Source organism: Mauremys reevesii, linkage group 3, assembly GCF_016161935.1.
Source record: "Mauremys reevesii isolate NIE-2019 linkage group 3, ASM1616193v1, whole genome shotgun sequence".
Taxonomy (NCBI): Eukaryota; Metazoa; Chordata; order Testudines; family Geoemydidae; genus Mauremys; species Mauremys reevesii.
In genome coordinates this window covers 79,814,734-79,842,420 of record NC_052625.1, presented here as the reverse complement: position 1 = coordinate 79,842,420, position 27,687 = coordinate 79,814,734, and the positions used below count along the sequence as shown (strand labels likewise).

The 27,687-nt window shown below is 49.7% G+C and overlaps 2 protein-coding genes across 2 annotated transcripts; both read left to right on the top strand.

Annotated features, from left to right (window-relative positions):
* The first annotated feature begins 1,855 nt into the window (after positions 1–1,855).
* Positions 1,856–9,906, top strand: LOC120402117 (serine protease 27-like). Its single transcript, XM_039532517.1, has 6 exons — positions 1,856–1,962; positions 2,406–2,432; positions 5,450–5,618; positions 5,830–6,101; positions 8,618–8,787; positions 9,236–9,906. The coding sequence occupies exons 1-6, from the start codon at positions 1,905–1,907 to the stop codon at positions 9,536–9,538; spliced, it is 999 nt and encodes a 332-aa protein (XP_039388451.1). The 5' UTR covers positions 1,856–1,904; the 3' UTR covers positions 9,539–9,906.
* Positions 9,907–23,076: 13,170 nt separating this feature from the next.
* On the top strand, positions 23,077–26,386 carry LOC120401567 (serine protease 27-like). Its single transcript, XM_039531677.1, has 6 exons — positions 23,077–23,186; positions 23,619–23,645; positions 23,893–24,055; positions 24,240–24,511; positions 25,004–25,173; positions 25,871–26,386. Exons 1-6 carry the CDS (start codon positions 23,129–23,131, stop codon positions 26,132–26,134), a joined length of 954 nt encoding a protein of 317 aa, XP_039387611.1. The 5' UTR covers positions 23,077–23,128; the 3' UTR covers positions 26,135–26,386.
* The last annotated feature ends 1,301 nt before the right edge of the window (positions 26,387–27,687 follow it).

Sequence of the window (27,687 nt, the reverse complement as noted above, 5' to 3'; positions counted from 1 at the left end):
ATCCTGGGCAGTTAATTGGCCCACTCAGCCATCTTAACCCTGCCAAGCCGTGTGCAGGATGAATTCCCCAACACAGGAGCAAATATTTAACAATGGGCTGTGACGTTATCTGCTTACACTATAACCATATAGACCATTGTTGCAATCACTGTTAAATATTTGCAGCAAATCTTGTGCAAAGGTTGTCAAGTGAGGTGTCTATGAAAAGGTTATAATTTGCTGGTTATGATTATGCTAGCTGAATGCATGTATCACTTTTGTATTTGAAGTTGTAAGTACTGGCGCTATCCCTGGATTTCAAATGTTTACTCCTGGGGTAACGCCCACAAGGTAACGCTTAGCACATCTTGGAGGAGCCGTTCAAATTAAGCGGTTTATGAAGAAACACTTGGTTGACAATCGACCATGGAAGATGCCCATCTACACTGAGGGGACTGTCATGTAAACATGCTGTCTGGCGGGTAGGTAATGGCTTCCTGCAATGACTGAGGGAAATTGGGCGTGGACAAGTGACTGGCCCATGTCTCTCCAAACTCCATCTTGTCGCTGTAATTTTCAATCCTGCTTCTTACCTCTGGAGGAACTTTACTACACACTGAAGCTCTGAACGATGGACTGAATGACCCATCCCAGCTGTGGATGTATTCCAGAGACTTAACTTAGTCCAGCAATTTATTCCATTACTACTGCAAGCCTGAACCAAGAACTTTGCCATTGCTATATGTGATTGATTCCTTCAACCAGTTTTAACTCTCTTCTTTCTTTCTTTCTTTCTTTCTTTCTTTCTTTCAATAAACCTCTGGTTTTTAGATACTAAAGGATTGGCACCAGTGTGATTTTTGGGTAAGATCTAAGTTCTATATTGATCTGGGTGTGTGGCTATTCCTCTGGGATCAGAAGAACCTATTATTTGATTAGATTGATTGTAAAGAACTATGCCTCTCTGAATCCAGTGGTTTCGGTGGTGATATAAGAACTGAAATGCCTTTATGTTTTCTTGTTAGCCAGCCTGGTGAAACAGGAGTTTGCTTTTGTGGCTGGTTTGGTCTATCTTAGAACGGCCACCAGTTCTGGGTTGTGTTTGCCCTGTTTCATCCTCAATTTGGCATTCTCAGTTGTGACCCACTTTAATTGGCCTACTCAGCCATCTGAACCTTGCCAGGCCTTGTGCAGGGTGAACTCCCCATCACAGGAGCAAATATTTAATAAAGGCCTCTTCAGTCTAGCACACAAAGGTCTACCAGGATCCAATGGCTGGAGATAAGGTGTAAATTTTTTAATGGTGAGAGTAATTAACCACTGAAAGAATTTACTAAGGGCCATGGTAGGTTCTTCCTCACTGACAATTTTAAATCAAGACTGGCAGTTTTTCTAAAAGTTCTGCTCTAGGAGATATTTGAGGCTCCTTCTCTGGCCTGTGTTATACAAGGGGTCAGACTGATCTCAGTGGTGCTTTCTGACCTTAGAATCTATGAACCCCCCTGATAACCATACCCCCATTGCAACCTTAGCTTTGCCGGGGCTCTGTCCTTGGCCAGCTGTTCTTGGCACGTTCAATTGCTAATGAAACAGAGAAGAGAAAATCGCCGTGCGCCTCCTCGTGTTAACCTTGGCCATTGCGAGTTTTTGTTTGGTTCTTCAGTCTGCCACTCATGGGGCACTTACAGGCAGACCAGAACGAGAACTGTCATGCCTTGCTCGCGTGCCGAATTTCGAAGCATTTGTTTCCTTGAGCAGCTCATTGTGGGATCAGTCATATCTGTTCTCCCTAGCTCTGGGGAGGGTGGAGGCAGGAGCTGTGCCTATAAAAACCTGCCCAGGCGCGTTCATTCCCCAGAAAGGCTTTGGTCGGAGAGATGGAGGCAGCTAGTTTTAGCTAAGACAGGACCAGGTGAGGCTGGATCATGGGACATCTCTGCTCCCCACTGGCCATAGCCCTGCTGGCAACGAGCCTGGCTCAGGGTGAGTGTGGGGTGGAGGTGAGATGGGAGACGGGGCACTTCCTCCCATGGGGAGGGGAGAGAAAAACTGGCTTGTTGGGGAGGGAATTGGGCTAGTGAAGAAGAGGTGGATCCAATCCCTTTGCCATTCATAGAACCCCCATCCCCCGCCATCTAGCCCCTATTTCTGCATTCACTCCTGAGCTGCCCCCTTCAGACCACCTGTTGTTGACTCTGGAACCTACAGATGATGAGTTGAATAGCAATGCTGCTAAGATGTTTAACTCTTGCTGTGGATAGCAGGGCTGTTTCAGGAGAGTGGGTGGAGCCTGAGAACTGTGGGTGAAGCGACTGGCACCCATTTTCTCAGAGACACTGCAGATTGTGTATAATGTACAGCAATGACTGTGTATCACTCCCCCCCGCCCTTCACATATTAATATCTGTGACTTCTTTGCTCCCTAGGTGCTCAGGGGAGTCAGAATCAGACAGGTAAGACACTCACAGGAAAATGCCATCCTTGCCTGCCGTGGGCATGTGGAATAAGAATGAGGCTGGGAGCCAGGGCTCCTGGATCCTATCCCAGTCATGGGGCGGGAGAAAGGCATAGTTAGAACAGGGTTGATAAATTGGTATTATCAGGATTCCCGGTAAGGGTTAAGGTTATTTTGGGGTTAAGGTTATCACTGGATTAGGGTTAAGGGTATCATTGGGTTGGGGTTAAGGGTATCATTGGGTGAAAGTTATCATTGGGGTTATGAGAAAGTTTATAATGGGGGGGTTAGGGTTGAAATATGGGCTTTCTTGTTTGCTTGCTTTTCCACAGAGTGGCAGAACCAGGGCGAGTTAAAGTTTTACCAGGACAGTTTGTGTTAATTAAATTTTCTTATGTAAATAATACTTTTACCTTTAAATGCCCTGAGGCTGTGCTCGTGAATTGCAAGGGAACCCAGGTGTTCTGGTTGCATTTCACCTCCCAGAATTAGTCTGTGATTTCAATGGGATGCAGAGTTCTCTCTCTTTGGCTTCTAGTCCCCCTGATAATACCTCAGCATAACCCTGATGATAAACCTATACCCATTATAACCTATCATAACCTTAACCCTAACACTATGATACCCTTAATCTTAATCCCACTATAACCTTAAATGCATGGTAACTGTATCTTTACTGTCATGAGTAATCTAACCTCCATGGTAGCCTCAACCCCATAATAATCCCAGCCCTGCCTGCTCTTTCTTCACTCCCTAAGCGCTTGGAACATATCTATACCCAAACTCACCCAGCCATGTACTGGCAGGGACATTATATCTGAGTCCAACCAGTGACAATGAAAGGGGCTCGTGGGATCTCTGTTCAAAGCTAGGTTTGAGCTGATTGCCGTGGTTATTGCGAGACGTTTGAGCATGGAATCAGGTTTACATAGGATGTTGTGCTCCAAATCTGAGGGGGAGTCTGAAAACTGAGCAGCCATGGAGACAGCCTCTCTTCACTGCTTGGATGAGATGTGGGTTGGAGATTTAAAAAGATGATCCACTGGAGAATCTTGGAAGACAGGGACTGTGACGTTCCCCTGGTGTTATGTTGGTGTCCCTTCAATTCTTGGCTCTGGGAGCCAGCCTCACCCTGATGTACTGTGAGAGCCTCCACTCGTGGGCTTTTCACGCACAGCCTCTGGCGTGTCAGCTGCCCCTTGGATTGTGTAACCCAATGACACTAGCCAATATCTCTGGTCCCAGACACAACCCTAGGTACCTCTGTCTAGTTATGCCCACTGGCTGCTGCAAGCTTATATGAGTTTGTCATTTTAACAAAGAAATGTATATGTACCAGGCTTGTTATCCCAAGGGGAGTCTCTGACATGCTTCAAACCAAACGCACTGCTCCAGGTAGAACAAACACATTTATGACAGACTTTACATGATTATAAGTCAAAGCACAAGAAGTCAGATTGGGTCAAATGAAATAAAATCAAAAACGCATTCCAAGCTGATCTTAACACTTTCAGTGCCCGTAGAAACGTAGATGCTTCTCACCACAGGCTGGCTGGTCGCCCTTCAGTCAGGTTCTACCCTTTGACCAGCGCTTCAGTCGCTTGGTGGTGGAGTCTGTCGATGGAGGTGGAAGAGGGAGAGCCTGGCAAACATCTCTCCCTTTTATCATGTCCTTTCTTCCCTCTTGGGTTTGCCCCCCCCCCCCCCCCCGTTCAGAGTCAGGTGAGCATCACCTCATCGACGTCCCAAACTGCCCAAAGGAAGGGGAGTGACTCACTTGAGAGTCCAACCGATCCTTTGTTGCTGCCTAGGCCAGTGTCCTTTGTTCCTGTGAGGCTGGGCTGGCTTTGTCCCATCCATGCCCTGATGAGGTGTGAACTGCCCCTCTGCTCCTGGAGAGTTTTGTCTGGGCTTGTTTTAAGCCATGAGGACACATTTTCAGCCCCATAACGATATACATGAAATTACAGCCTATAACATCACTAGAGCATAACTGTAACAACAATTACTGTAACATCGCTATAACGACCATGCTCAAGTCTGACGTGACAGACTTCGCATTGGATACCACACAATGATATTATAAGGATGAACATGGGGGTGCAGGGTGTTCCCCGGAGATACAGAACGTCACAGGGACCTTGTGACTGGACAAGAGCAGAAGGTTGGTCCATTACTGTGGAACCGGGTGGGTTGTATCTCAGCTTTATGGGCTGGACAAGGGCTGGAAGAACTAACCATTGGGTGAGAAACGCCCTATCAGACAGAACAGCACCTTGTGAACAGGTACAGGCTGTAGACTGTGTTTTATGTTTTTCTTCTACTTGTGACCTTACATTTCCACGCACTGTTCCTTGCCTTTAGTTTGAATCTCTGCTGCAACCTCTGCTAAATAAACTTCAGCTTGGTTTTACTATAGGCATGTCTAGGTGTCAGAAGCTAAGGAGAGGGTTGAACTGAGGGGAGAGCAGGGTGCTGGGGGGTGCTGTTTCCACAGAGGCAGCGGATCGCTGTGCATTGCGGGTGCGCAGAAAACAGGGGACTGGGCACTGGAGTGTAACGGAGTCGGGTGTGTAAAGTGCTGCCTGCAGAGGGATAGAGCCGGGCTCATGGAGCACCTGGGATGCCAGCAGCTGGTGGCTGGGAGGGTTTCCCCTGCCTCCCTCCTGCTGGGAGCAGGGAGTTACCACAGAAAGTGCCACAGTGCTCGTGGGAGTTAGAATCAGGCAGGTAAAGTGCCCAAAGCAGAGCATTAGCATTAGCTGCCCTGACATGTGCAACCAGCGTGTGACTACAAGCCAGGACTCACGGGTTCTAGCCCCAGCTCTTGGAAGGGAGTGGGGGTGGATGGATTACAGCAGGCGAGTTGGGAGTCAGGACTCCTGGGTTCTTTCCCAGGCTCTGGGAGGGGAACAGTTGCTCTCTTATCATCAGGGAACACTTATAATTATTTACGCTCTCCCCACTTCAGCTCCCTTGCCCGGGGAAAATGCAGTTTCCCTCTTTTCTTCCTAGGCTGCGGCAAGCCGTTGGTCTCACTCTCAGGGCGCATCTTGAATGGTCAAGATGCCAAGGCCGGGGCCTGGCCCTGGCAGGTCAGCGTGCAGAGATACGGCTCCCACATCTGCGGCGGTTCGCTCATCTCCGAGAGTTGGGTGGTGTCAGCAGCTCATTGCTTCGATCCGTGAGTATCCCAGGCAGGGCAGAGACAGTGACTGTGGCTGTTCTGGAATGACTCCCTCTCCTTCTCCACTGGCTTCCTGTTGTGCAGCATCGCTGTGTGGCTGTTCCCCAGCCGCTCCACCCCAGAGCCGGCTGTACCTCAGCGCCAGGCGAGCTGTCCTTGTGAGGCATTGCTGGGCGGCTTTTCCCTAATCAGATTTTCTTGCATCCAGATCTGTAGCCAATTCATCATATCGGGTGCAGCTGGGTGAAAACCAGATTGGTAGTGCGACCCCACCCCAGTCGTTCTCATCGGTGAAGCGGGTCGTCCCCCATCCCAATTACAACAGTAGCACTTTCCTTGCTGACATCGCCCTGGTGGAGCTGGAGAAGCCAATTGCGTTCACGGCCTCCATCAGCCCCGTGTGTTTGCTCGACGCCTCCGTCCGTGTGCCTGCTGGGGACGCCTGCTGGGTGACGGGCTGGGGGAACATTCGCCCCCAAGGTGAGGCAGACTCGTAGCTGTTAGAGAGGGGAAGGGCAGGGGAAAGTCCCAGCACCGGGTGAAGGTTACAGGTGAGGTGATTGTAGCCTCATCGGTACACAGAGGGACTGAGCGTTACACAGTTAGTTCCATGGCTATACAGGCACAGTTGTGCGGTTACAGAGTTATAAGGTCGGGAGTTGAGAGAGTTCTTTACAATCACGGATGGAGTGGGAGAAAGCAAACGGGGAAGTGTTATTTACCCCTTCAGATAACACAAGAGCCAGCGGTCACCCAATGAAATGAATAGGCAGCAGGTTTGAAAAAACAAACCAAAGGGAGTATTTCTTCACACAGCCCACAGTCAACCTGTGGGACTCGTTGCCAGGGGGTGTTGCAAAGGCCAAAAGTTCAAACAAGAACTAGATAAGTTCAGGATAGGTCCATCCATGGCTATTAGCCAGGATGGGCCGGGATGCAACCCCATGCTGTGGGGGTACCTAAGCCTCAGAAGCTGGGACCTGACAACAGGGGATGGATCACTCAAAATGGCCCGGTTCTGTTCATCCCCTCTGAATGGCACCGGCCACTCTCACAAGACAGGATACTGGTATAGGTGGAGCCAGTATGGCCGTTCTTATGTTCTTATGTTTAAACAGCCACAGTTGTACAGGTCCCCAGTTATACAGGTATGGTCGTACAACCACAGTTTTGTGTTTTCACAGGTACAATTGTACGGTTACATTGTTATACAGCGATAATTATATGGTTGTACAGGTAAACAGTTGTACAACCGCACAGTTATGCAGGCACCATTCTACACGGGCCTGGAAGGGTTTGATTTTTGTCAGTCAGTGTTTGTTTCATCCTACACTGAGGAAAACATATTTCCATTGGTAATCACTGAAATGTACAGGCAGCCAAAGGAGGAGACATGCTGTTTGAGAACTTAGAGTTTGATTTAAGGATATTTACTTGGCCTTTTTTGACATAGGATATTGACAATTTGCATTTTAATTTTTATACAACATTGATTCTTTGAATCAATTACCGTCATTACATTATTATTGCCTGGCCCGACCCCATGTTCTTCCACAGCTGTGAAAATTGAAAGCAATAAAATGAAAAAAAAATACTTAATTCCATAATTTTGTGAAAATTTAAATGGATGAAAATAAAAATAACCCTTAAAAAGAAACATCAATAATATCCATCCAGTTAGAATAATTGGATTCTGCCAAGCCTAGTTATACAGATACACAGTTGTGCCGGCAGCTTTATATGGTGAGACAGTGAGATAACCGCAGCTCTGTAGTTCTACACCAGGGACGACCCCTTTTTCGGTATGATGCTAAGAGATGATTTAGTTACTCCAGTATCTCCAGCTGTGTGGATGCTCTGATTTTGCTCGAAAGCCATGTTACCTTCACCATTTCAGAGCAGGGTGAAGCTAAATGAAAACTAGTCACTTTTGGAGCTGTCTGTATGAGTGTGTGTGTGTGTGTGTGTGTGTGTGTGTGTGTGTGTAAGAGAGAGAAAAAGAGCATTTAAGGGACTCAGTTCCTGGCACAATGAAGGGATGTTCTTATTTCAGGGCGGGGTGTGTGTGTGTGTGTGTGTGTGTGTATTTTTGTGTGTGTTTGAGCAATGTCGCCATCTAGTGGGTGCAGCTCACATGGGGAGTCAATTCCTGGCGCAATGAATGGAGGTTCATGAGTGTGTGCCCCTAATGTGGGTTTCAAAGCACATCTGTGGGCATATTTGGCACCTGTATATTTACCAATGCCGGCTCCAGACCAATAGGAAGCAGTGTCAGAGGTGGCTGCCAGCTGGCACCCAGCAATATCAGAGCACACACCTAATTATATCTTCACAGCCATGTGATAACCTGGCCTGGAACTGAGCGGCATCTGCTCAGAGATTTAAACCCATTGAACCAAAGCAGGGCAAACTGTGTGTAGACAAGGCTCAAAATTTTCACATGCGCCCTACAGGCCTGAGTGTTAAAGGGGTTTAGGCACGTAACGATTCAGATAGGCTCCAAATGGGGCTCTCAAACGTCGCTGTGCAGGTTTGGTGCCTAACTCCCATTGACTCTCCAGTAGACTTAGGTTCGAAAGTGCCAGCTTTTGCAGATGCCTATGAGCTTTCCAGAATCCCACTGGGCACCTTAGTGCCTATTGGTGCCCGAATCCCTTTGACAATCTGGCCCCAAGTGGGGCTGCAAAGCTGAGCAGAGCAACACCTAAAATATCTTTAAAATCTGGGTTGTTGCCTTTAGCGTGAGTTAAACTGGCCGACTGCCCTGCCCCCCCACCACACACATGCACACTAGGCCCTGCTCCCCTTCCAGAGCCAGGCATAGCAATCAGGAGATCTGACTTCCAGCCCCACCTGGTCTAACCCATTAGACCTGGTACCCCCCTTCCCCGCCCCCCAGAGTTGGGAACTTCTTATAGATCCTTAATGTGACAGCTTTTTATGTGACTTCTCCTCACGCCGCGGGAGTCACCCAGCCCTCGGGCCTTTCGTTTCAGAGAGTTCTTCCCTAGCGGAGACGCTGCAGGAGCTGGAGGTGCCCACCATAGACACCACGATCTGCAACGATCTCTTCCGGGAAGCATTACAAAAGCCTGCGGGTGACAACCCCATCAAAGAGGACATGATGTGTGCCGGGCACATGGAGGGCTATAAGGGGACGGCCCCGGTGAGATTCTCTGACTGAGATCGGGGCCGCTTTGTTTTGGGTGTGGCACTGGCCCTGGCTGATATTGCAAACCCCACAGTTCCTAGCACGTTCTCCCTGTTGACTTGGTGGTGTGTGTTGGGGGGACCCACCAAACAGGGGCCCAGATGGAAGGGCTGAGCCCTGAGTTCATTCCCCGGTGTCTAGACAAGAGTATCGAGCCCAGAGAGAACAAAGTCAGCGGGGTCCATTAAATCATCCATTCTGACCTGTACGACCCAGTCTACAATCTCACTGGGTTATCCCTTTACTGAGCCCCAAGACTTGTGTCGGGATACAGCATCTCCCAGAAAGGCAGACAGTGGGGATGTGAAGCCATCACGAGATGGAAAATCCACCACGGCCCTTGTGGACGATGCAGACTGGACCCCCACCCCCCATCAAGCCCCTTTTCTTTCCCTGTCTCTAGGGTGACTCCGGGGGACCCCTGGTGTGTGAGGAGGACGGGACCTGGTACCTTGCTGGGATTGTGAGCTGGTTACTGAAAACAACAGTGAACAGTGTTGCTGCCGGTTACCCCGGGGTCTACGACCGCCCGAATGCCCACAACGACTGGATCCAGGAGAATGTGCCCAGTGTGAGTTTCATGGTGGTGAACTTCACTCTGAACAGTGCCAGTCCCTCTACCACCATCACTACGAACAGTGCCGGACCCTCTGCCAGCGTCCCTGAGGTCCTTCTCCTCACTGTGCTTCTGTGGCTGACCCTGTGACCCCCCCTCCTTGACTGGTTCCCCATCCCACACCAGCCCTTCCTCACCCTTGGTGCAGAGAGACCATGTCACCTGTGACACCAGACCCCAGTATTCACACCCTACACACTATTGTAACAATCTTTGTGCAAAATGCACCTTGTGAGGTATGATTTGAAAACTAATAACTCTCTGATCGTTCCTATCCGTGTGTGATGTACGTACGCAAGGGCTGTTAAGGGTTAGGGACATACACTGCAGTGGTCACTAAAATGTGTTCAAACCAGGTGTGGCCGGTGGAGTTGTTAAACAGGTCTCTCCCAAAGAAAGGACCGTGTTTCGCTCCATTTCCTAAGCAGCTCACAAACCCATCGAACTAAAAGGGGCGGAGGCAAAAACCTCACACTGAGAAGAGGGCGAGAAGACAGCCTGGTGTCTACACTCGGCAGGAGAGAGAAGCTCGGGCTGGGTTTTACTTTTCCGAAGGATCCGTTGCAAAGATTTACTGGGCTATAAAACAGGGGGGGCTGAACCTCCAGTGATAAGCTACCGAATTAACTGGCTGTGTACGATATTCCTGCATTAGGAGCGTGTACGGAGCGAGGCCTTTTCTGAGAGCCAGTGACATGCTGGTGATGAATGTCTTTGTGAAATGTCTGTAGTAACACTCTAGGGGGAATTATGGACACTCATTGGGGTGACCAGATGCCCCGTTTTTAAAGGGACAGTCCCTTATTTAAGCCCCTCCTGCAGGTGTCTCGACTTTTTCTTAAAAACGGGCAAATAGTCCTGTATTTTCTGACTCCCCCCCCATCAGTACTGGCGGGTCCTGCTGCTGGCCGGATCCCGGCTCACCAGGCGCCCACCTACCAGGGAGTGGGGTGGGGGGGTCCAGTGGCTGACGATGGGGGTGGGTTTGCGAGGCTGGTGGTGGGGCGAAGCTGCAGCGTGTGGAGCCGGTCGCTCCCCATGCTGGTCCGTCAGCACAGTCCCTGGCCAGCAGGGCCCTGCCCCCTTCCCGTTTCTGGCTGGCACAGGCTGCGCGCTGTGAGCTGCGGTGACTGGTGCGTGCGGGGAGGCCCCAGGCGGTGGCCTGTTACGTGTCACCTCTGCTGCCCACCCATCGCCCCCTCTCACTGTCCTCTCCCTGCTTTGCCCCTTCGCCCCCCCCAGCCCCGCTGCTCCTCCATAACCCCCCGGCAGGGCCCGTCCCGCTCCCAGCGCTGTGCGGAGAACCAGCCCCTGGTCGGAGCGCTCAGCTCACCAGCAGCCTGGCCGGCGGGCTCCTTCCTTCCTTCCCCCACTGCCTCTGGCTCAGCCGGCACCCTGGGAAAGATCCACTGGCCAGGAGGAGCCGAGCCCTGCATGTGCCAATGCCCTGCACAGCGCTGGCAGGGGGGAGCCTCTCCGCCGCTCAGCTAAGCTCTGGAGTGGTGGGCGGGGGAAGTGATTTCCAGCTTGTTCCCGTCCCGACCCTGCAGGCTTCACAGCAGCCCCCCAGACAAGGACTTAGCCCCCTCTTCACACTCCCCCCTTCCCTGGGTCCTGCCCCCAGGGAGTGTGGGGCTGCTCCGTCCCCTAGGCACCGTCCCCTGCTGAGCCGCCTCCCCGAAGGCCCTGCAGTCAGGTTCCCTGGGCCCTGGTGCACAAGGCATCCCTAGGGCTTAACCCCTTCCTGCCCCCGCGGTTGGTGGAGGCGGCTGGGTTATGGCGGTGGCCAGCAGCAGCCGCTAGGTGTTAGTTGCCTGTCGACACTGTGCGGGCAGGAAGGGACGGGAGCTGGTTCCAGCCACAGGGGATGGGAGTGGGCAGAGGCCATGAGCTCTGTAAAGACACGAGCCAGGTCATCCCTTTCCCCCACCTCCTCCCCTGCGGCTGGAAGCAGCTCCCGTCCTTCCCTTCCCGCACAGTGTCGAAAGGCTGCAGCTGGCCACATTCTGGTGTGAACCCTGGCAGAAATCTGGCGGGGGGTGGGGCACATGACCCTATGTGCCCCCCACATGTTGCCTCGGGAAGATGCAGCACCAGGTACCAGTAGAGGTCGGTCCGTCCCGGGGGCCCAGCCAGGCATGGAGGGCGGAGAGCACTGGGAAGGGAGGGTCGGGTCAGTCAGCCAACCCCCCATTGAGAGAAGTGTGTGTGTGTGTCACCCCTCCCCTTGCGTGTGTGTGGGAGTAGGGGTGTGTGTGTCACCTCTCCCTGTGTAAACCCTAAAGCCTTAAAGACCAGAAGGTAAATTAAAAAATCCAACTACACAGTATTTCATAGAATATCAGGGTTGGAAGGGACCTCAGGAGGTATCTAGTCCAACCCCCTGCTCAAAGCAGGACCAACCCCCAGACAGATTTTTGCCCCAGATCCCTAAATGGCCCCCTCAAGGATTGAACTCACAGCTCTCAGCTTAGCAGGCCAATGCTCAAACCACAGTTCTTTGTAAGAGGAGCTCAGTCAACCTGATGTTAATCTGAATGTTTGTGCTGCATAGTTCTGATTTGGTTGCTGTTGAATTTGCTTGAAGATGAGTAATTTTCCCAGGGGTCCCATATTCAGCACAGGGAAATACGGTCACCCTGACACTCCTTGATAATATGTTTGAAAGCACGTGGAAGGAGCAGTTCCTGCCCAAGCGGGGAGGCTATTTACCTGTCTCTTAGGTAAATTAAGCCTGGTGGGATGAAAACAATGGAAGCCCCTTTTATACACAGGGGGACGGGAAGTCCCAGGCAGGAAGAACAGCCTGAGGCCGTCCTGCCTCTTGAAACAAGCTCGTTGAACTTTGGGAGATATAAGCCAGGAGAGACGCCATCTTTGGCCTCCGTCACTACACGCTGTGGCAGGGCCCCTCCTCCGTCTGGCCGGGTTCAGCACTACCCCGCTGGCGGGGCCGGGGCTGGCAGTAAATCAACCCCACTCTGGACAGGGCTTGTCCGCCCCCTCGGTGGCTATTGATCAACGGTCTCTGGCTAGGCCTGGGGCAGGCCCGACAACAGAAACACATTCACAAACACAAAATAGAGGGGGACCCCTTCCCCTGCCCCCTCCCTGGCTGGGGGGTGTTGACCCGTTGACCCCAGGGTGCCAGCCCTTCCCCTAGACAGGCACTCAGTTTGGTTTTTCCCTTGCCAGGAGGAGATCAGCCACCGGCAGCCCCACCAATAAACTCCTCCCGCACCCCTACAGCACCTCCCACCGGCCAGCGGCCCCACCAATCAGCTCCTCTCCCTCCCTCCCAGCGCTTCCCGCGTGCCGCGGATCAGCTGTGCAGCGGCATGCAGGAGGCGCTGGGAGGAGTGGGGGTGGGATGCACTCAGGGGAAGGGGCCGAGAGGGGTGGGAAGAGGTGGGGTGGGGATGAGGCCTTGGGGGAAGGGATTGAGTGGGTGCGGGGTCTGGGGCAGAGCCGGGGTTGAGCACAGCGGGAGAAATGAGAAAGCCGGCGCCTGTGGGGAAGGGTGTGTCGAAGAAAAACTCAGTTCTCACTTTTTGTTTGGATGCAGCAAAATCAAATACTTTATTATTTCTCCAGTAATTACCATGGAGGGAGAGAGTGCCATAGGACACAGGGTCCTGGACAGGTCTCTCAACTGGTAAAACAATCACAGCAAGCCTTTATACCTTTTACAGACAATTTCTAGCAATAATACAGACAGTAAAAAACAACAAATACATTTTGTTTATACATAAGTTTTCCTGCTATCTCACTAGAAAAACAAGACTGCAAGACTGCACATTGCAAGGTCGTAATAACTTTCACACAATTCACTCTGTCTTACATTATCTTGCTTCCTCACGTCACCAGGGTCACAGTTAACCTAACTCATGCTAACTAACATTCATTAAGATCTCTTCAAAACCTTGTTAATTATTTACTGGCTTCCACACTCCCCCCTTTTGTACTTCTAGTACAACAAACATTGCAAATCCCAATTTGCATCAAACCATGGATATCAGATTCTACAGCAAATATGTCAATCTTAGGGTTTTCATGGGATGTAATGACAATGCATGATCAGCACGAACATGAAAGGTATTGCTATTCTTACGTTATTTACAACAACAACAACAACAACAATATAATCCTAAATAACTAACAACACTACATATAATAACAATCCTATAGGAATAATATAATGGGGCTGTTGTACAATCGTGAACACAAAGCACAAAACATCATACCTAGTACATAAAGTAAACACTCTATAAGCTGTATGAAAGGCATTCCTTCCAGCTTGATATACATTCTAAAACATGGGAATTTGCCCTTGCAATTCAGAGATTCTTTGAACCTTTGGTAACAATGAAAGCAAATTTTGAAACTAATCAATCACGATTCTAGTCCAATCAAAATATACCTAAAATCTAAGAGCTACTTACAATATTCTATCTGCATTCTATCTGCAGGCCAGTAAATTATAGGATTGCCTGCAGCAGTGGTAAGATCAATATGTATATCTTGTAAAGTGGTGTCATTAACGCACACACAGCTATCATTAGCTTGAAAAAGTGGGTGTCCCGTCAGGGTAGTTCCTTGACCTCCACCCTCTCAACAAATATTATCATAAACAGTGATAACTTCCCCTAGCGTCAGTTCATAGATACACTGAGCTGTGGTGGTTCTAACGGCCAAAATGTCCATTGACTCTCTATTCTTATCCAAAATGTCAGGTGTCATTCCAGGGGTACTGTCTAGAAATCAGTTGGAGATACCAGGTGGTCTAATTTCCCCAGATGTCTCGGTAAACAATTACAGTCCCACAGGCATCCTCCCCATGGACCCAGCAGGATTCGGTATGTGGGAGCCGACACCCATCCTAACCGGTCCATATGCTTGGAAGGAGCACTGTGAATGTCCACACTTCCATCCAGAAAGTGTCCAAGTATGTCTTCATGACCACAGATCAGATGGTACTCCTGACGTCTGTAAGGGCAGTGGGCCAAGTCTAGTCTAGATCCCACTGCAATGCCTTCCCAGCCTCAGTGATATTCAATACCATCTCTGTCAGTAACTTCTGGGTCATAGAACTAAGGGTGGAAATTACATGTAACTCAGCAACTCCAGCCTGTACTGAAGATAGCTGAGCTTCAAAAATAAGACTAGTGGCATTTTCTAGTTGCCCCAATTTCCTATCATGTTCTTGGCCTGGAAGAATAGTCCAAATGGCTACTACACTATTGGCCAAATGAAATAACCCAGCCCACAGGGATCTGGTCAATTCCCTTTTTGTCCAGAGGAAATAACCCAGGCCTTGTTGTTGTGCTAATCTAATGGTAGCCCCTTGTGAGCAATCTGGGTATGTAAAAAACTGGATAAGGGCAATGTCAGGTAAAATCCAATTAGGGAGGGCAATACATACTGAAGGATTTATCCAGAACACAGGGCGCAGCCTGTAGAATAAACCCCCAAATCCAATTAATACCACAGTCCCAAGCATGGGTCCCACAAAGTTCTTCTTGCCAGTATGTAATTCTTTGTTTCTTCACCAGGGTCAGTTCTCAGTGTCCTTTTCAGTCAGGAATTCCTGGACTTTGGCAATGTCAGTGGAGTGAGTGTGTCTTCTTCTTTCCCAAAACAATCGAGGTTTAGCATCCCACAGGGGAGAGGTTTCCAGCACATATCACCCTGTAATAGCTGTGCTCTTTTCTAGAAAAGTCTAAAGGCACAGTTGGTCTGTCAGTGGTCAAGGAGCTTTTTCCCTGCTGTCCAGAAGTACAGTAGAACTAGAAGAAAGAATAGGCTAATCATCAATAGGAAAATTCTTCTGATGTGGAGGGGTCTTTTTGCAGTGAGAATCCTGGGTCCAAGCAGTCAGTTTGTGGCACTTCACAGCGGTGTCGGTAGTCAGCAGGACTGGGAAAGGGCCTTTCCAGCATGGAGCCAAGGCAGTCTTTCGCTGAGGGATCTTTATGTAGACCCAGGCTCCTGGTTCCAACGAGTGGCAAGGTTGCACAGGATCCTTTGGTAGTGCTTCCATCACCTGTGTATAAAAAGACTTAACACATTTCATTAGTGCCTGACAATATTTAAGCATTATGTTATCCAGCAAATGAATGTCCATCTGAGCTGGGGTCAGTGGGGGTGCAGTTGGTAGTCAGCATTGGGTGTCCTGTCAAATTTCATGAGGGCTGAGTCCAGTCGTTCGATTGGGAATGGTTCTCATACACATTAGTGCCAAAGGAAGGGCATCTGGCCACCTTAAGTTCGTTTCAGCACAAATCTGGGCCAGTTTATTCTGTAAAATCCCGTTCTGGCGTTCCACTGTCCCAACTGTGGGTGGTGAGGGCAGTGAGTTGCACATAACTCCTTCACAATCGGTCCAGTAAAATGAATTCCACGATCACTGTTGATACCCACAGGGATGGCAAAACGTGGCACAAAATCTTTAAGCAAAATGTCACAACAGTCCTGACACCTGCTTTCCTGCAGGGAAAAGCTTTAACCCAATTGGTAAATACATCAACTAAAACAAATACATATCCATAACCACAACATGTAGACATCGAAATAAAATCAATCTGAATATTTACAAAAGGTCCCCAAGGAGGAGAGTGGGCTGGCCGCTGCACACCAATCTCGTGTAACTGTAGCAACCATTCCCCCTCCCCTTCCCTTGGTAGGCAGCCAGCGGTGTCCTTGACTGGGGCCAGCGCATGTTAGCCATTCTCTACTTGGCTTTTTTTTTTTTTTTTTCTTCATGTAACCTACAAAGGAAACTTTTACTCTTCAATTATACACCTTTTTCATACCATGAACACATAAACAGTACTGTTATACAGTACAGAAGTATTATCATTCAATGTATGCCACATATACCCTTTCACTAAAATAACCTTATTACAGAACTTTGGAAGAACAAGCCAGGACAAGCACACCCACTTTGAGAAGTTCACTTAATATAACTTCTAGTCCAATAGCTATCCACCATCCCCAGCCCTCTGGCTAAAGTCTGAGGTACCCAGAAGGATCCCTTGTACAATATGGGGAGTGGGTTAACTTTTCATGTCCTTGCTTCCAAAGACTGTCAGTATGCAAATTTTAACAACAATTCTCAATTAAAAGATTTGGCCAATGTAGTTTCTTTCCCTTACTGAAGAAAATGTATTAGACTTTAGTATATCACACTTTTCTGATATAACTAAACACTTTGTACTCTAAGTTGAACAAAACAAGTATCTGCATTGCAATGCAACATTTTCGCTTGATGTCAAATCAGACCATCTCATGAAAATATTAAACACAACAATTCTTTGGCAAAACACCACAAAACAGAACATAGAATACACAACATAATTGTGACTGCCAGTAAATCATAGTATGTTGAATGCTGTGTAGCTGGCATTAATGTTCTTTGATTATCTGAAAGACAAAAACAGAGGTCCACCCCTTCGGGACAGTTAAATACTTAAAATATACAAATACTCTTGTTGATTCTAGGCAAAACAGAGGAATTACCCCATATTTTCTCGTATGTGCTTCTTAGACAGCCCTGGTTCAGCGGCCTCTACCTTATCAGTTAGTTAATTTGCATTAACACAGATGCTCTCCGGCTTGTTTTTTTTTCTTTTAACTCCTGCTTTTAAACACTGAAAGAAAACATCACTACTTATAGTGCCTGTAGGGCCTAATAAAATGTCATTACATAGCACTGTATACATTCTTCAACTGATTTAACAAAATTGTTCATAGCCAAATGATTGCAATCTAATAAGTTCTTTGCCTGAATTCATTCACAAACATTTCATAGACACCAAAAACTGTTCTCTTAAAAATCACTTGCTTTTCCCTTCCAACAGCCACTTTTATCAACTTAAATCACCATTCCAAATATCCTTCTGAGTATTTGAAATCCTCATGCTTATATTCACTTACTCCTTCTTTCCACTACACCCTCAAAAGTTTCCAAACCTCTCTGTCTGTTGCCCGCCTGCCTGGGCCCGATCCTTTTTCCTCACTGAATCGTCCCGTCCATGGACACGAGCTTGTTCCACAACCAGTTCTTAGCTAGGAGGGTGAGCTCCTCAACTAGCCCCACCCTTCTGGTCTTTTCCCAAAACATTTCTACTCACAAGACTACCTGAGTCCTTCCTAGTAAGGCTTGCCACCTGGGCAAAATTACATGGCCATTCACTTAACACATAATCCAAACCCTATGGGGACTACCCGGAGACCCACCCATTTGTCTGCTGACACTTAAACAGAAAAGAAAATTACACAAAAAGCAAAGAAAATTACAGTCTAAGCCAAATTTTTCTACTTCTATTATATTGTCCGCTATGGGGGGGCGGGACCGTAAAATTTCAGGACAACCCCAGAGCTTCATCGCACACATGGCTTCCACCCTGAGGAATTACGAACGAGAAGTTCAGTTCCGCCACACACCTAACGCCCAAATGAACAGAGCAGAAAAACATCAGTAACCGGTTAAACAAAACAGAGCCAAAGCTAAATAGTGCACCAAAACCAAATAGTGTTTCCTTATTCTATTAAAGCTCACCTATAATCATGCTATTCTTAACACCTAACACCAACAGTACCAAACAAAGCAAACATAAACTAACAAGGGTAAAACAGATAGATGGTGTAAATTCTACAGTGCTTTCCAATTCTCTATTGCTCACCAAACTGTGACAAATTTCTGTTACCAATTATCCCTTATGTCAGGCGATCAAACTGACATTGCAGGACTGGGGGGGTAGATAGAGAAATCACACCATATATCCAAATGTTAAAGCTTCATTAAAAATAATAAAACAACAATGGAGAGTGTTGGGAATGCTCCCACATCACTCGGGAAAAATATGAATGCCCCAAGCCTTAAGCCACTTTAATACTTACACATATCCAGACTGGCATGTCTGTGTATAATGTTCAGAGAAGGGAAATAGGTGGACGGGAGATTATCCTGTATACAGCTTGTCCAGCATTTCCAACATGCTGCCACTCTTGGGATGGCTGTTCTTTTACACCCTGGAATCTCCTGCGGCGTCTCTTTCAGAGATTCCAGGTCAGGTCAGCTGCCTGTCCGGCTTCAGGGTTGCAAAAACTGTTGGATCTCACTGAACCGTTAAGTTTTGCAAATGCAATCTCAGTTTTGTAACTTATACTGCTTTTTTTTTTTGGTTTGCCCTTTTTTTTTATTTTCCACAACCAGTTGGGGCTGAAGCAGTTTTACTTAGCACTTAGCATAGTCCGCACTAATTCATGACCTTGAAGACAAAACAACTTCTCCCTTATCTCAGGGCTAAGCCGAATTTCAAATTAACCCGTTCCTAGACAAATTGCTCACACTGTAACAGAGGTTTTCTTTGTGATTAAAGCTCCACTGAGATATATGATCTTATCTAGATTGAAGGTACCTTCTAATGGGCATTGTTTAAATGAATTTTCACGCGTATACAGATTCCAATCATTTAAATACCTGCAGGTTTTAGGACCATAATGTACGTACATGTAATATGCTGGGGTACCCTTAGGGGGTAAGGTGGAATATTTAGACAGTCCCTTACCCATTTTCCACTCACACAGGAGAGACTCACAAGGAAAGGGGAGGGAAGATGGGTTCACACACTCCTAGACCCAGGCAGCTTCCTCGCCGGACTATGCCAGGCTGAGTCAGCCCACCGTGGGTCGGATCTCCTAAAGATCCAGTAGTAACTGGGCTAGCCCGATAACAGCCACTCACACTGGTGTACACACACACACACCAAGGCCTCTTTTTCTTCCTTTTTCTTTTTCTGTCTTTTTTTTTTAACCCTTTTTCAACCTTTTTATCTTTTTTTTTTTTTTTTTTTTTTTTTTAAACCATGATGCATCTTTACCTGGTCCGGACCAATACCATGAGGCGGTATGACAACCCCTCTTGAGGCGGTAAAAACCCCTCAGCACCGGTGCATTCTAATGCATTTACCTATGCATTACCTTATGCATTTCCTTGGCCAACTCAGCAGTTCCCAGTACTGCAATAAACTAACCTTATTGGGGCCTCTCCCCAATACCACTTTGCATCTGATCCTGCTGCACAGTCAATAAGTTCAGATGGCGTGAGCCCAACAGAGAGACAGACGTCCTCACGGAAAGTCCTCCTCCGATACCCCAATAGAGATTTCAAAAGGTCTCATACCTCTCATGTGGCGCCATGGGGTTCGAAGGGGAATGATCCGTAGTAGTTGTCTGTGGGTCCGTGGGCGTTGCCATCCCGGACGAGCCCCCAAATTGTCGAAGAAAAACTCAGTTCTCACTTTTTGTTTGGATGCAGCAAAATCAAATACTTTATTATTTCTCCAGTAATTACCATGGAGGGAGAGAGTGCCATAGGACACAGGGTCCTGGACAGGTCTCTCAACTGGTAAAACAATCACAGCAAGCCTTTATACCTTTTACAGACAATTTCTAGCAATAATACAGACAGTAAAAAACAACAAATACATTTTGTTTATACATAAGTTTTCCTGCTATCTCACTAGAAAAACAAGACTGCAAGACTGCACATTGCAAGGTCGTAATAACTTTCACACAATTCACTCTGTCTTACATTATCTTGCTTCCTCACGTCACCAGGGTCACAGTTAACCTAACTCATGCTAACTAACATTCATTAAGATCTCTTCAAAACCTTGTTAATTATTTACTGGCTTCCACAGGTGTATCTACCCCCAATTAAGTTAATAAGCTGTGATGTGCTCATGTGTCTTTAAAGGAACAAACGAACCTTACGCTTTCTCTGAGCTGTCCAGGAGAGGGCTGGACACTTCAGGGCACAGAATGGGGAGAAATGGAGGACTGGGGGGCTGGTGTTGGGGTCACTCCTGCTGGTTGTAACTAAGGTTGGTGGAAGGCAGAGTGGGGTTGTGGGGCTGTAGAATTTGTTGGGTGTTTTGAGAAAAAGTTTTTTTTTCATGGGAAAATGGGTGTTACGGTGTCCTCACGTGAGGACAATTGTTTCTGTTCAAAGTGGCAGTGGGAGAGTCCTTAGAAAAAGGTGTTTTACTAATCAAAGTAGAAATGAAGGAGTAAAACCAACTTATTTCGGGAGCGGGTAGCATTGTGCCCGGTGCTGGACAGACTCTGGCCAAGAGTTCAGGGCCCCCTTTGTGAGAGGCGATTCATAGACCCCAACGGAGACCAGGGCCCCTGCGTAGACCCGGATGGAGCACTTACAAGACAGAGGGATCTAAGTAGACAGAGCAAAGGTTTTGGCCGAGCCTGCGAAGTCCCTTACATGCAGCTGATCGGCGCCGCTCCGTTCGGATGTTTGTCTCCCTGGCTGTAATACGGTAGCTTTTAAACACCACATCCAATCTACCACCATTTCTGGGAGGGGCGCTTTGTGCGCTGTTGATATCACAGAGCTGATTCTCTCGGGCAGAATGCAGTGAGTCATATTAGGACGGTGCCAGCAGGCCTGGGTTCATTTAGCAATTCACGGGCACACCCCTACGGCAGTTAAAAGCCAAAAATAGCCTAGTTATTTACCATTGTTCACACCAAGGCAAATTAAACAGCAGCAGGTGGCTTTTGGAGGTGACGAGCTGCTACCTTCTCGGTATTGACAATGTCCTGGGGAGACGTTACATAGAAAATGTGACCCAACTGGCCCAAAATCTTTCAGTAACATTTGGGGGCTTTGCCAGATTCTTTGTGTAAGAAGAAGAGGCTGATGCTATGAGTCAGGTCGATTCTTTGGGGCAATCCTGTTTGTTCACAAAGGACGCACACACAAAGCCCTGCTCCCCTGAACTCAGCAGGGACAAACCACAGCAGGCAGTTCTGTTGCTCAGAAATTCTTAAGGCTACAAATCCAGCCAGTCCGGTGCTGGAAGAAGCTCTGTCTCTTTGCCTTCATGCTGTCCATGGCTTCTCCTCTCAGACACAGTTTGCCCCTGCCTTTGCAACCAGTCCCTCAGCCTCCACAGCTTCACTCAGGCTTCAGCTTGGGCGGTGGCTTCTACTGTGTCCAGCTCTCTCACATCACAAAGGAGCTTAGTTGCTTCTTCCGTTTGGCCTGAATGAAAGAAGCTTAGAATACCCATCACTTAAACCAGGTCTGTCACTGTATAGTTTTCCTTTGATTTCATTTCCAATTCTTTCTTTCTTTCTTTCTTTCTTTCTTTCTTTCTTTCTTTCTTTCTTTCTCAATCTCTTTTATATTAACATTTAAAAAAATAAATCCAGATAATTTTCAAAATAAATCTTTCTTCAAAGTGATACGCCCAAATGTGTTTTTTGGACTATATCAAAAAAACAATTCCACTTTTTAGAATTTTTTGTTGTTGAAACTATTTGGCAAATTCCATCTGAATTTGTGAATAGTTTTGGTAGACTCCGAACTGCATATTTCAGCAATTAAACTATTCCTCAAAAAGACAGCACGCAGCTCTGCTGACTAGCGCAGTAAATACACAGCTCTAGACAAAATAGGCAGGACGCCGACGTGCCTCTCCCTGGCTAGGGTTCCTCACTGATAGGGAGAGTCCTTTAGTTTTAGACAGAGCCCCTGGAGTACCCCATATCCTTCATGCACAGATCATAGGTTTTCTTCCAGATCATGGTGTTTTTCCCACTCAGAAAGCTTTCTCTGACCTTGGCTAGTCCACAGCTAAACAGCAATCCCCTCCCAGCTATGAAAGCATGCTCCTCTCCTCCCCTCTCCTTCCCATCTCTTCCCTCCTTCTCCCCATAGTTTCCTACTGCTGTGAGTCTTTCCTCCAGGTTATGTGTCCCTGTCCCAACACTTGGTTTCTTTGTTCTCCCATGGTTGATTTTCCTCTTCTCCCTCCCTGCAGAGCAGTTGTAGAGATAGACCCTGCCAGCCTCAGCAAACCCATTTTCCAAGTTGTTTCGGCCTGAATGGGTGACCTTTTAGGGTCTAACAAGTGACCATTGTCCATAGTCTTGCTGACCCAGCCTTCCCCATTAAGAAATGTCATATTCCACATGGAGGCTCTCCACAGCACAACACTGTCACAATAATGACTTCACAGCATCAGCTGGAATTTGCAAGACATACGGGACAGATCCCCCAAATCTAGAGTGATGCAAGGAGAAGTGCCGCACGATCCAAGCAACAGGGCAGATAATGTCACTTAGCCCGAACCCCATGATAACCCTAACTCCATGATACCCTTATCCCTAATCCCCATGATAACCTTTGCCCTAAATGCCACAATAACCGCAACTCAACAATAACCCCAAAGCCAGCATAATGGTCACTCCATGAGAACCGTCTCACTCTCCTGTGTACTGGTTTTGGCTCTCTCTGCTTGGCACACTCAGTTGGCAATGACATGGGGAAGTGAAAATCACCGGCGGCCTCGACACAGTGACCTCGGCCATCGCGTGTTTTCGTTTGGTTTTCCAGGACGCCCATCCTGGGGTGACACCAGGCAGAGCAGAATGAAAGCGGTCACAACCAGTTCAGCACGTTGAATTTAGTAGCACTTATTTCCTTGCTTGGGTTACCAGGAAATCAGTCCCCATTATACTCTATAGATCCAGGGAGGGGCACACAGGTGTCCATAAAAACCTGCCCCAGAACTTTTATTCCCCAGTCGGGCTTTGGTTGGAGCAATGGAGGCAGCTGCATGCAGCCAAGACAGGCCTGCAGAAGGCTGAACCATGGGACTTCTCTGCTCTCCACTGGCCCTAGCACTGCTGGCGATGACACTGCTGCAGGGTGAGTGTGGGGTGGGGATGTAGGGACCAGCCCCTCCCTCCCAGGGGGAGAGGAGCGAGATACAGGTTGTGGGGGAGGGAATTGGCTAGTGACTATCAGGGAGATCCAAGCCCTTGGCCCTTCATAGACCCCTCCCCCCCCGCAGCCTGGATTGGTGCATTCAGTACTGAGCTGCCCCACTCAGATTAATGGGGAGTGTTGATTCTTGAACCTACTGGTGGTAAATCAAATAGAAACACGGCTATGAATTTCTGCTGGCACTGAGGATGGCAGGGCTGGTCTGGGGCAATGGGCGGAGCTTGGGAATTATGGGTGGAGCTACTGGAACTTACCTCCACACACCTTCTCAGGTTCCAGCAATGACTGTGCATAAACCTCCACCCCCGACACTCCCACATTAATATCTTTCCTTTCTTGTTCTTCACTCCCTAGGTGCTCAGGGGAGCTGGAAACAGGCAGGTAAGACACTGCCCTGGATTAGTGCCATGAGAATGAGGCTGGGAGCCTGGACTCCTGGGTTCTCTCCCCGGCTCTTGGAGGGGAGTGGGGGCTGGTGGTTAGAGCAGGGGGACTGGGAGCCAGGACTCCTGGGTTCTCTCCTCAGCTCTTGGAGAGGAGTGGGGTCTAGTGGGTTAGAGCAGAGAGGGGCTGAAAGTCAGGACTCCTGGTTCTTTGCTCCTCCCATGTCAATGCTGTTCCTCTCCAGGGTGCGGCCAGCCCAGGATCTCAGGCCGAATTGTTGGGGGCGGGGACGCCCCAAGGGGCCGGTGGCCGTGGCAGGTCAGCATCCAGCGCAATGGACAGCACTTCTGCGGCGGGTCCCTCATCTCAGCCCAGTGGGTTGTGTCAGCAGCTCATTGCTTCCAATTGTGAGTAACTGGGGTGGGTAGGGACCGGTGCAACAGACAGATGGCCTGCCTGGATCTATGCCAGGCAAGCCAACCCATGCGGTGTTGCTGTGTGACTGGTCCCTAGCTGCCCCGCCCCAGACCCTGCTGCATTTTTGGCCAAGTTTGCAAGCCATTTCATCAGCCTTTTCTCCCCCATTCCCAGATCTGCCCTTTTCTCTTCCTATCGTGTGAATCTGGGGGAGTACCAGCTCTCCGATCCCTCCCGGTGCCGGATCTCATCCCCCGTGAGCCAGATCTTTGTCCATCCCAACTACAGCAGCACGTGGAAGTCTGCCGACATCGCCCTCCTGCAGCTGACAGAGCCAGTGCAATACACTAATGAAATTCTCCCCGTCTGCTTGCCAGGCGCCTCCCTCTCCTTCCATGACAACCACACGTGCTGGGTCACTGGCTGGGGGACAACAGCCTCTGCGGGTAAGACCATCCCCCGGGAGGAGGCGCTATCACTCTGTGCCTGAAGCCCCGAGCTCCTGGAGCCCTGTGATTTCTGCAGCATCTTGCAATAATCCCCGCCCAGCTCTCTGCTGCCCTCTGCCAGCTGGCTACCCTGGATCGGCTGTATCCCTCAGCCATCCGTGAGACAGCTGATCCACAAGAACCTAACACAGAACCTTCTGTGTTAGATACAGATGGTCCCTGGTTCAATCCTCTCAGAAGAGACCCCCTCTAGGGGCAGCGGCACAGACTGGGTCCTATGGGGCTGGGTGCGGCTCTGGAAGCTGGGTGGAGATGGGGAATGGATGCAGGGAGGTGAAGGGAATGGGACATGGGGAGGGGATGGGGTGGAGGATGGCTAGAGGGGAGGGGAGTGGGTGGGGGAGGTAGATGGGGACAGGAAATTGTCAGGCATGGGGGTGGGTTGCAGGAGGCGATGGATCCAGTACCCTGGTTCTCTCCCCCCCCCAGTCTCTCTCCCGCCCCCCAAGACGCTGCAGGAGGTTCAGGTCCAGCTGATCGACACTGCAGCCTGCAACGCCCTCTACAACATCGACCTGGCCCCGAACATCGGCAGGGACCCCGTCAAACCCGACATGATCTGTGCCGGCTACGCCGAAGGGCAGAGGGACTCCTGCCAGGTGAGCGAGGGCTCTGGGCCGACTGGATGCACGTGAGCCGCAGTGTGTCTCCCTATCGCCATGTAGGGCCTGCAGTGAGTAGAACAACTGCTGCAGCTGTGCAGTTCCACAATCTGGCTTCCTTCGAGCAGGCGGGAGCAGCTCTGGCTTTTACATGCCTGTGGACTCACAGTCCCATGTCTAGGCCCCAGTTCTCGGAGTCCTGTGATTAGGGCAGAGCCCCAGCTTTATTTTTATCTAAAGTAATAGATGAATCTCTGCAGGTGGATAGAAAGGAGTAAGAATGTGGCTAGAGTGTAACCTGCCCCCACCCCAAGTTTGCAAAGAGCCTAAGCCAGTGGCTCCGAGATGGGAAAATACCCCGTGCATCTTTATGGAAGCTGTGCGCTTCCAGCCCCACTGCGCCGTGGAGCCCTTCCAGCCCATCCCGAGCGGGGTTCTCTGCGTAGGGCAGGAGCAGAAGGACACAGCCACCCTTTCTGCTGTGACTGTATTAGGGATCCCACTTTTACCACCAATGCATCCTTCAGAGAAAGGAGGGAGGGGCACAATGCTCCTTTCACTTCTCAAGTGGGTGTGGCAAAAATATGTGGGTGGGGCCATGGGATGGTCCATGTGCCTAGAGCTCCCAGGGGCTGAGCTGTGGATACTTGGGGCTGGGGGGGTCTCACTAATCCCAATTTCTCTGCCCCTCTAGGGTGATTCTGGGGGGCCGCTGGCCTGTGACCACAATGGGACCTGGTTCCTCATGGGGATTGTGAGTTGGGGGTACGGCTGTGGCCAGCCCAATCGTCCCGGTGTCTATGTCCGGACGGTGTCCTACGGCGAATGGATACGGGAGCACGTTGGCTCCGGAAGCCAAGCCAGCACCATGGGGAACTGCACCTCAGGGACGAATGATGCCAGACCCTGCTTCAGCAGCTTCATGCTTCTCTTCACCACTCTCCTGATATCACTCTGACTCCTCCTCCCATTGGGATGCCCCCCATCTCTTCCTCCTCCGTTCGCCCCCTAGTGAAACCTTGCACTGTCTGGGGGCAGTGTGAGATGCAGATAGGACCTGAGAGTTGCCAGCAACACCCACATGCCTGAGTCTGCAGAGAGCCTGAGCCAATTGCTGTGAGAAGGGGGAGCTGCTCCGAGTGTGGCTGACGCTGTTTCAGGTGGGATCTCTCAGGGATCTGTTTATGGCCCTATGCTAAGAATAGGGTCCATCTAGCCCAGTTTCCTGTCTTCCAACAGTGGCCAATGCCAAGTGCTTCAGGGGGAATGAACAGAACAGGGCAGTTATTGATTTATCCATCCTCCGTCGTCCACTCCCAGCATGTGGCAGTCAGAGGCTTAGGGGCTCCCAGAGCATGGGGCTGCTCCCTGCCCACCCTGGCTAATAGCCATTGTCAGACCCGTTCTCCATTAATTTATCTAATTCTTTTTGAACCCAGCCATACTTTTGTCGTTCGCAACGTTTCCTGGGAACGAGTTCCACAGGGTGGCTGTGGGTTGTGCCAAGAAATACTCCCTTTGGTTTGTGCTCAACCTGCTGCCCATTCACTTTATCAGGTGGCCACTAGCTCTTACCTCATGTGAAGGAGCGAATAACACTCCCCCATTCACTGGCTCCACACCAGTCAGGATGTTCTGGACCTCCAGCAAGGCCGTCGCTTTTCCAAGCTGAAAAATCGCCGTCTTTTTTCTCTCTCCCCATGAGGAAGCTGTTCCACGCCAGTCATCATGTGCGTGGCCCTGGTCTGTTCCTTTCCAACCCTGGTAGCTCTGTTGTCAGCTGTGCCGATCAGACCGCCACACCAGACCGTGGATTTACACTGCAGCCTTTTATTGAGTGAGGATGCAGCGGGGTGGTCACTGGAAGGGTACAAGCAGCCCTGGGCAGGGTGGCGGCTCTGAAAGCAGGGCTGATTGGGAAGCAGCCGCAGCTGTAGCTGGCTTGATAAGGGCCCAGCTGGCCCTTACAAGAGAGCAGTGGGCCAGGAGCAGGCAGGCTCCCTCTGGCTGAGGAGAGAGATGGACGTGGCCGCCTGAGCGCTAGAGGGCACTGGAGTGGAGCCGGGCTGGGGAAAGGCCAGAGGAGCTGGGGAGCTCCGGGCCAGCAACTCCCCAGGCTGCAGGGCCTGTCCAAGGCCCCTGGAGGTACTGGGCTGCAGGGACATGCAGCAGGTCAAAGCCGCCCTTGCCTATGACGACTGGCTTATACAGACGGCAGTCAGCCCAGTGAAAGGGGCTAGATGGTGACTGGCAGTAGCCCATAGGCTGAGGCAGGGTGGGGACAGAGGGTGGGGGTTCCCTGGGGAGGGGAGACCCAGATCTGTGGGGTATTGCCTGGAGGGGCAGCACCCCAGGTAAAAGGGCACCGGGGTCCTGGGAGGGACACGGGGGGCCAGCGGCAAGCAGGACACCGGCCTGCAGAAGGCGCTTTGAGAGCTGGAAACAGAGCTAATTCCCAGGAAGCAGCAGGAGGCGCCGCAGGGGTGAGTCCTGCCCCGTTACGGATGTTTT